The sequence below is a fragment of the Gallus gallus genome, chromosome 19, assembly GCF_016699485.2.
Source record: "Gallus gallus isolate bGalGal1 chromosome 19, bGalGal1.mat.broiler.GRCg7b, whole genome shotgun sequence".
Taxonomy (NCBI): domain Eukaryota; kingdom Metazoa; phylum Chordata; class Aves; order Galliformes; family Phasianidae; genus Gallus; species Gallus gallus.
In genome coordinates, this window is record NC_052550.1 from 1,204,355 (window position 1) to 1,213,249 (window position 8,895).

Here is an 8,895-nt window from a genome sequence, read left to right on the forward strand (position 1 = left end):
CACTCCAATCACACAGTGCACATAAGGTTTATTCATTAGCCAAGCACGGGACAGGGACAGCCACAACCCTGACACTCAGCTCAGGGACAGTGCTGGGGACAAAGGGACAGTGCCTGTGACACCGAGGGGAGGCAGGGGCTGGCACCACAGCACCAGGACATGGGGAGACAATGCACACCGGAGCCCAGCCAGGGGGGACTGACGTGTGCTGGAGGCAAAATGCATTCAGCACGTCCAACCTGGGGTGCTTGGATGCCCCAAAGCTGTGGGCTCAGCTCATGCAGTGGTGGCACCGAGGCGGGCACTGAGCGCTGCGTGCCCCGACAGCTGCAGAGCCACTGCTGCGATGGGGCTGAGCTGCAGAGAGGATGGAAATCACATGGATGCTCCTCACATCCATGGGAACCCAACAAGCAGCAGCAGGTCTGCGGGAAGGAAAACAAAAAGATTCCAAATGGGAGATTTGGGTAAAAAACTTCCCAAGGAAGCAGTGGAGAAGGAAGGGGTGGAGGCACCAGGTGAGGGGTGTGGGGAACAGGACGGGCAGGAGATGCCGGGCGGCTCCGGGGTAGGGAACGGCCACCCCGAAGCCTCTTCCAGGTTCATTTCCCACCCGGCCCATTAGCTACAAAGCCATAGGAAAATGAGGGCTTAAGCGGGCGGGATGAAAGGCTGACGGTGCTTGGAAACTTCCCTGCGTGGGCGTCGTGCCGTCACAAGTGCTCCTGGTGCGGTCAGTGTCCGTCACCTCGGTGTGCAGGGCTGCGGGAGGGTCACCGCAGGACGCGGCCATAGGAACCCCCCCAGGCACGGAGCTGGGGTCCGGAACAGGGCTGATGGGGCAGGATCCAGGGGGTGGCCGTGGCCGTGAGGGAGGCGGGCACCGCGAGGACACAGGGGCGGCTCTGCGGTGGTGTCACGGCGGGGACAGGAACCGGGGTGCTGGGAAGGAGCCCTGGTGTTTGAACGTGGTGCCGGGGGGCGGTACGGCCATCGGACGGGGGGCACCACGCACCGCGCCGGGCCCCTTCCGGGAGTCTCAGCCCTCCTCGGGGGGCGGGACGGGGCACTTGCGGTAGATGTAGACCACGCCGGAGATGTAACCGCTGCCCCGGACGCACTCCTCCTCCTCGGAGGTGGCCCTCTCCCAGCGCGGCACCTCTTGCAGCAGCACACGCTGCCACGCGCCCTTCTGCTCCAGGTGCTGCAGCGCGGCCTCCAGCTCCGCCCGGTACCGCCGGTTCGAGGGGTTGCTGCGGGTGGTCAGGCACAGGAAGCCCCCTGCCGACAGCGGGTGGGTGACGGCGGCCTGCGGCGCGGCCGGCTCGCTCCTACAGCCGGGACGCGGGGCCGACGCCTCGTCCCGCTGCCGGAGGTCACCGCGGGGACGCTGCCTCACCTGCCCTGGTGACGCGCAGCAGCTCCGGCAGCGCCGAGCTCGGCACCTGCCCCTCGCCCAGCGCCCCCACCAGCGTCACGGCGTCGTAGTGCTCTGCGGGGCGCGCACGTCACCCACCCGTGGGGCGCACGTGGCGTCACCGCTCCCGGTGCCGGCCGTTACCTGCGGGCGCGGGCAGCGGTTCCCGGCCCAGCTCGCAGCGCTGCAGCCGCCGGTAGAGCCCGGTGCTCCGCGCCAGCTCCAGCATCCCGGTGCTGCCGTCCACGCCGTGCAGGCGGCGGAACCCGCGGCGGTGCAGCTGCGGGACGGACGGACGGGCGGACGTGAGGATGGGACGACCGCTCAGCTCCCCCCGCCCCGTCCGCCCCGTACCTCCAGCCCTACGAGCCCGGTGCCGCACGCCACGTCGAGCACCCGCGCCTCGGCGGGCGGCGAGGGGAAGGCGAAGGCGAGCGAGGCGGCGGCCAGGTACGGCGCGCGGTACTCCAGCGCGGCCACATCCTGCTCGTAGCGCCCGGCCCAGCCGTCGTACAGCCGCAGCAGCTCCGACAGCTCCGCGCCGCCGTGCACCGCCGCGACGCGCTCCCGCACTCCCGCCGCCAGCTGCATCGCAGCCCCGCCCCTCGCCCCGCCCCTCGCCCCTCCATTGGCTCAACGCCCCGCCCCGGGCCCGCCTTCCGCCGCCCCATTGGTTCGCCGCAGGGTGGAGGGCACGCCCCCAGCTCCTCATTGGCTGTCGGCGCCCGGCCGCTGTCGCGCTCCGTTAGGGAGAGGGGCGCGACCAAGTGCGGCTGCGCGGGGGGGGAGAGGGGAAGAGACCCGGAGGGGCGGACCAAGTGCTGGGAGGGGAGGACGTGAGCAAATGGCCTCGGAGCAAGCACCGGGAGGTGGCACCGAGCGCCCCGGGGAGGTCACCGGGTCACCAGGGGAGGGAGGGTGATACCAAAGGCGTCCCGGTGACCGAGTGCGTTCAGGAGGAGAGGTGACCCTCAGTGCCGCGGGGGTGTGCCCCGAGGGGTGCCCGGGAGCCCCGGGGAGGTGACACGCAGTGCTCCCGAGGCTCACTGCGTGCCCACGGGCACATCCCGTGCTGCTGGTGCTGCAGCAGTGGCGCTGTTTGTGTGGCACCGCCGTATTGTCCCTTCGCGTCGGCGTGTTCTGCACAGTGCTGCTGGGACGGGTCACCTCCTGCCACCGCCCCCACCGCCCCGGTCCCGCACTGTCACCTCCATCTCACCTCTGTATCTTCTGCCTGCTCAGGGCCGCGTTCCTCTGCCACCGCCAGGACGTGTCCTGTCCCATGCTGGCACAGGTGACGCCGTGGTGCTGAGCGGCTCCCCGGCCCCGGGCAGGTTCTGCATCTCCCGACACAGAACATCCCCGTCTGCCCACGGCCGTGTGGTCACACGGCTCAAGCAGAGTGTGAGGTCTGAGGACGGGTTGGGGGAGCGGCCTCTGGGCGCTGTGAGCGATCACTGAACCATGAAGGTTGGAAAAGACCTCTAAAGTCATCGGGTCCAACCCCATTCTGCCCACACCGTGCCCACTGCCCACAGTGCCACATCTCCGTGGCTGTGGAACACCTCCAGGGACGGTGACCCCACCACTCCCTGAGCAGCTGCTGGGCCACTGAATGCTTCCTAATATCCAACCTGACCCTCCCCTGGAGCAGCGTAATGCCATCACCTCTCACCCTATCGCTGTTACCTGAGAGCAGAGGCCGACCCCCATCACCACCAGCTCCTTTCAGGCAGTTGTAGGAGCAATGAGGTCTCCCCTGAGCCTCCTCTGCTCCACGCTGACCCATCCCAGCTCCCTCAGCTGCTCCCCAACACATGTGTGCTCCAGAGCCCTCACAGCTCCGTTCCTTCTCTGGACACACTCCAGGTCTCCCCGCTATGGAGGGGCTCAGCACAGAGCCGCGGGGCTCAGCCGCCCCCCCCCCCCCCCGCCCCGGGTGGGCGCGGGCAGTGCAGAGCGGGGGCCTCGAGAGGGAGCCCTCCGCCCGCGCTCAGCCCCGCGCCGGGCACTGCCCGCCTGGCCGGGCCGTGGGGCGGTGGGCTGCAGCGCTCAGCGCAACCTCGCGGCTGCTCGTATCGCTCCTGAGGTGGCCTCGAGGTGACAGCGGGGACACGTGGGGCTCGGGGCACGGCTGGGGCACAGGGGTGGGCTGCTGCGCGGTGACCCGCCTGCCGGACGTTGGCACTTTGTCCCCTTTCTGCTCACGGGTCCCATCCCGCACCCCGGGCGGGTGGCTCTGCTGTTTGCACCGCATCTTTGGAGCCACTTTCCCGCACCGAACATCATTTCCCCCGGCCCCGACGCGCGTGGATCCGCTCTGCAATTTGCCGGCACTTTGCTAACCACGGCGTTCCCGGGGCTGGCGCTCAGCGAGTGCTGTGCACAGCTGTACAAACAGCTCCTGCTCCCCGCGGCACGGCGGCTCTGGGCTGGCTTTGGCCCAACCCCGGCACGCCGAGCTGCGGGCCGGCCCCGGTGCCAGCGCCAAGGACCCGGGGATGCTTCGCCCTGCAGGACAGCGGGGAGCCTTCCGAGGGTTTGGGTGTTGTGGCCGGAGCTGCGCTGGGGCTGTGCTTTGTGCTGACACACAGCTCCACTCCGGTGGGCTCCTGCTGCATTTGCTCATGCTTGTGTCACCCTCGGTGTGGTTCTTCAGGTGCCGTCCTCATACCGTGCCTGTGTATGCAGCGTGTCCCTGTGCTGGTACCAGCTTGCAACCTGCCACGGAGTGGGGAAAGGCAGTGGGAAAGAGCAGCACAAAGCTGCATTTGGATGCTCTGCAGGGCCGGGCACCCCCAGGCACAGCAGTGTCACCCATCTGCTGCCTTGCCTGCCTGTGGCCTCTCTGCCAGCCTGTCCTGGGCTCCTGGGTTTGCTCCAAGCTCACATCTTCCTGAACAGCATCCCTGACTGCACCTTAGGGCTGTCCCTAAGCTTGCCCCGTGGGGTGGAGCAGAACGCCCAGCAGAATCTGTCCAATCTAGGGTGTGGAAATCGTTACCAAGGACTGTCTCAGGTCACCCCATGGTGTGCAGCACCCTGAGCCCAGCCGGCAGCGGTTAGTGATGGACAGCCGGTCCCTGACATGGAGGGAGATGTGCTCTGTGCTTTTGTGGGCACCCGGCAGGTCTGGGTGGTTTGAGAGTGTTGTCCCTGGGCTGTGCTGGTGGGTGAGGGCTGGGAGGCTATGGGAACAGGGAGCATCACTGCTCGTGTATTCCTGCACGTGTCCTCCAAACAGCTCCTGCTGGCATTGGCTGCAGGGAAACCCCAGGAACTGCAGCCATGCCCGAGCCCAGCTGTTCCCCACCAGAGCTGCCTCAGCACTCACGTTCCTCCTCTGCTGGCATCTCCCTCCTGAGTTAATGGAGAAATCATTGGTGCCTCCCTTCCATGAATGGCTTTGCTTGTACTGCTCCGATCCCAAATATCCCACGTAAACCCCATGGCCTGGTCACCCCCCTGGTGCTTGGGTGTATTTCAGCCCCGGGATGGAAGCGACCCCTGGGGCTGGACAAGGGGACAGATGCTCCCTGGTGCCAGCTGGGCTGAGGTCCCCTCGAACTTCTGCAGAGATGTGGTAGCCCTTTGCACAGCAGTGCTGCTGCCAGCTGGGATGGCTCTGCGCGTGCGTGCCTGTGCAGTGCGCTGTTTTCATTTCCCAGCATCCAAACGTGGCTGGAGTCCATCAGCCCGTGGACCGTCCCGTCCTTCCCCAAAGCCCAACCCACCGGTGTCCAGGGACAAGTGGATTTTGCCCCCTCACGCACACCACTCGGCACCACGAGCCGCCCCTAAAGGCTGGGCCCCCGCCCAACTTCTCAGTTCATAAATCTGAGCACGGCTGTGATTGATCGGGGCCAGGGCTGCTGTCACTGAACCGTCTGCACCGGCCCCTGACACCCGCGTGGCTCACGACCAGGTAGCAAGGAGAGGCTGAGATATAAATCAGCGGCACGGCATGGAGCTGGCCGGAGATCAGACCTGCAGTGCAGACGAGAGGGTTGAGGAGCAGCTCACAGCTGATTCACGGCTGCTGGCACAGCTGGCACGGCCCTCCACCCGTGAGCCACGTTGCCACGCTGCTGCAACCCCTGGGGACATGACATGTGGCTGAGCCCTGCCCACGGTGGCTCAGCAGGGCTTCAGAGTTTGATTACTCCCATATCAGCTCCAGACTGGTACACAGCACTTGTGTCATCTGCATCTCACCCCGAAGCACGGTGCTCCCACTCCCCCGCGCCCCCGGAGCACACAGATCCCACATCACTGCATCACGGGGACGTGGTTGCTCCCATCCTGGTAACATTCCCACTTCTGACCCTATCCTTCACACCAGCACCTCTGCCCACCAACACCTCTCTGCAGCTCTCTGCTGAGCCCCTGCTGCCCTTCTCACCCCCCTTCCCCGCCATGGAGCAGCCCCACGTCCCCACCCACCCCACAGACCCCACTGCCACCCCCTCCTCGTGTCCCCAACCTCACCCGCTCCCTCTCCTCGCCCCAGATACCACCTCTCCTTGTGACGGGGCACCTTCCTCCCTGCCCACATGCCGTGCCCCCGGGATCCGCTCCCTGCACCAGCTCAGCTCCATGCCCACACCCAGCTCCGTGCCTGGCTGCTCCCACACCCGCTGTGCCATCGCTCAGCACCTCGGCCCGGTGACTCAGTGTCACTCTCGGGATCACACCCCCGTGACTTGGCATCGATCCTCGGGGCACACCCTGGTGACACCGGGGAGCTGCCCGATCGCACCCCGAGACTGTGACTCGCTGGTGACATTCCTGCCACACGGTGTGAATCGCGGCGCGTGGCCGCGGTATCAGCGCAGAGCACAGCCCCACATCCCTGCAAACAGCCTGACCCCACGGGGCACAGCCCAGCACACCCCGCCTTTGTGGGACCCCCCCAGGCCAAGTCCCCTGAGCCCCAGGGGATGGAGGCTGCCTTGGTGTGGTCTGGCTCAGTAATAACACGCAAACTTTCACTGCAGCTTGAATTAGGAGTGGGTTAGTGACCGCAATCGCACAGCAGGTCTTTTGTAGCTTGCAAGGGGTGACTCAGTGCTGCTGGTGAGGTTGGCCCCAGGCGGGCTGCAGGCTCTGAGCTGTGGGGGTCCTTGATAATCTGAAAGCATTTAAGGATGCATGGTGACACCAAGCCCACCTCAGCCTGCCTGGACCAGGACCTGATGGTGTTTTGGTACCCGGATCTCAGAAAGCAGCACTGTACGGTATGGATATCCAGAGGGAGGTCAGGATGCTTCACCCTCTTCCCCCCACTCTTATACTTCATGCTCAGGCCCGTACCGATCTCCTGCAGGGGTCTCTGTGCCCTCAGCTCTGCCCTCAGCCCAACATCTCCCTCTGTAGGGGGTGGAGGAACGCTTGGCTGCCACACTGCCCAAATGGGGTTTGTGGGCTTCCCCTGGGGAGAGGAGCTGAATGCAGAACAGCTCCAGGGATTGGTTTTACCCTGCGTTGAGCTGAACCTGAGCTGAGCGTGGGACCCAATCCACAGACATGGATGAGGGAGTGCGTGCACAGAAGGTGCATGCACGGGCAGGGGTGGTGATGAAGGTTTGGGTGATGGTGACCGTAGATCAGAGCACATCCCATTGTGCTTCCAGTGACCTCTTGGGGTTGACGCAGCTTCAGCCACAAGGGTTGGTGGTTGGTGATGCTTGCCATCCTTTTGCCAGAGGATTTCAGTAGAGGAGGATTTTGCTGGAGGATTGCATCTTTGGATTTCCTAGCCTGTGCCGCTCGTCTGAATGCTCTCCAGCCCATGCTGATCCAAATGAGCTGGTTAGGGCCTGTAGTGGGGGGTCTATCCTAACTCACAGTTGCAGCTGGAAGAGGATGTGCGATTAACGTCTTGGAGAGGGAGGGAGGGAGGGCAGCAGAGGGGACTGCGGGCTGAGAACGGCTGTGTAGCACTGACTCCCGGGAAGCACGTGCAGGGGAGGATCCTGCAGGGCAGCTGCCCGCTCCTCACAGGAACAATTCAAGGGAGTAAGTTCAGAGAGAGGCTAGGAATCTGGCAACACCGAAATCTCTGCAATTATCTCAAGAACAAGGAGGAGGGGCCCAGACAGCGGAAACAACATGAAATCATTGGGTTCGGGGTAGCGTGAGCACAGGGGTGGGTGCAAAGTCACCTGGAGGGGGTGGCTGCTGTGCATCTGGGGGTCTGCAGGGAGGGTGGAGGTGGTCCCTGCGGGGTGTTCCTTCGGTGGGCACGGCTGCTCTGGGGTGGCTGTGCTGCTTCTCTCCTATTTTTGCTGGAAATCTTGGCCAGGAGCGCAGCTGATTCCCCCTCGGCAGCACAGACGACTTGGCTCGAGGGGCTGGAGGTACATAAAGGTGATGGGTGCTGGAGGAACAGGCTGAGCCTGGGGGGTTTGTGTCCTGGGGCACTTCAAAGGTTGGCTGAAGGAATCGCATTGTGGATTATCTCTGAGAACAACAAACTCGGAGCTCACGTGAGTTCAAAGGGTGGGTTCAACTCCAGTTCACCGAAGCAAAATCCACGGTGGATTATCACGTAAAAGGGCTCAGCCTTGGCTCAGAGGGTCCATGAGCTGCAAGCTGCTGTAATCCGGGAAAGCATTTGAGGATGTGTCACCCTGTGTGGGCCACGCTTGTCTGCTCCTCTGCAGGTGGCTGCTGCTCAGCTCTGTGGGGGCAGTGTGCAGGGATGGACCCCCACCCGCGGCACATGGACGGCACCCCATCCCCGCAGCAGGAATGTGCTCCGGGCTGTTCCGCAGCACTGGTCAGCAGGGAGCAGAGCCACCCGGTGCTTCTGCAGCCTGCGTGCAGGTGGGGCTCCCAAAGAGCATTCCCCTTTGCTTCGCCCTCGTGTTCAGCCCATGGTTTCGTCTGCAGACACACATAATCCTTGTTCACATAATCCTGTGTTCACGTAGTCCAGTTGAAGGAGTGATCAGATTGGAGCAAAACAGCCTGCGGCTCTGAACCCAGGCTGGGATGCTCTGTTGGAAGAGGGACGTGAGTGAAAGGGGGAGTGGAGGAACGTGGTGGCGTGAGCAGGCTCTGCAGAGCAGGGACCTGGCCTGGTTGGGATGCAGCAAAGTGACAGTGCCAGTTCCAAAGCCCCAGGAACCCTGCTGGAAACTGAAAGAGAACATACATCATCTCTAGGTACTCAAGAGGGCAACAGACATCAATAAGAGGCCAACAGGCTGACATGAGCCAGCAGTGTGCTCTGGTGGCCATGAAGGCCAACAGTATCCTGGAGTGCACTGCTCTCCTCTGCTCTGGGTCCAGTTCTGGGCTCCTCAGTTCAAGGCAGACAGGGAACTGCTGCAGAGAGCCCAGCGGAGGGCCACAAAGATGGTCAGGGCCTGGAGCATCTCCCTTATGAGGAAAGTCTGAGAGCCCTGGGGCTGTTCACGTGGAGAAGAGAAGGCTGAGGGGGGATCTGATCAGTACTTATCAATAACTAAAGG

General features: G+C 64.0%; 1 protein-coding gene across 2 annotated transcripts; it reads right to left on the minus strand.

Annotated features, from left to right (window-relative positions):
• Positions 1-11: 11 nt before the first annotated feature.
• Positions 12-2,017, minus strand: WBSCR27 (Williams Beuren syndrome chromosome region 27). 2 transcript variants are annotated; one of them, XM_046902429.1, is made up of 5 exons: positions 1,772-2,017; positions 1,562-1,697; positions 1,400-1,492; positions 1,016-1,281; positions 12-942 (listed from the first exon to the last, which is right to left on the minus strand). In XM_046902429.1, exons 1-4 carry the CDS (start codon positions 2,006-2,008, stop codon positions 1,040-1,042), a joined length of 708 nt encoding a protein of 235 aa, XP_046758385.1. In that variant the 5' UTR covers positions 2,009-2,017; the 3' UTR covers positions 12-942; positions 1,016-1,039. The 2 variants fall into 2 exon arrangements, with proteins under 2 accessions (XP_046758385.1, XP_001234038.2); XM_001234037.7 differs by having other exon boundaries at positions 12-1,281.
• Between the last annotated feature and the right edge of the window lie 6,878 nt (positions 2,018-8,895).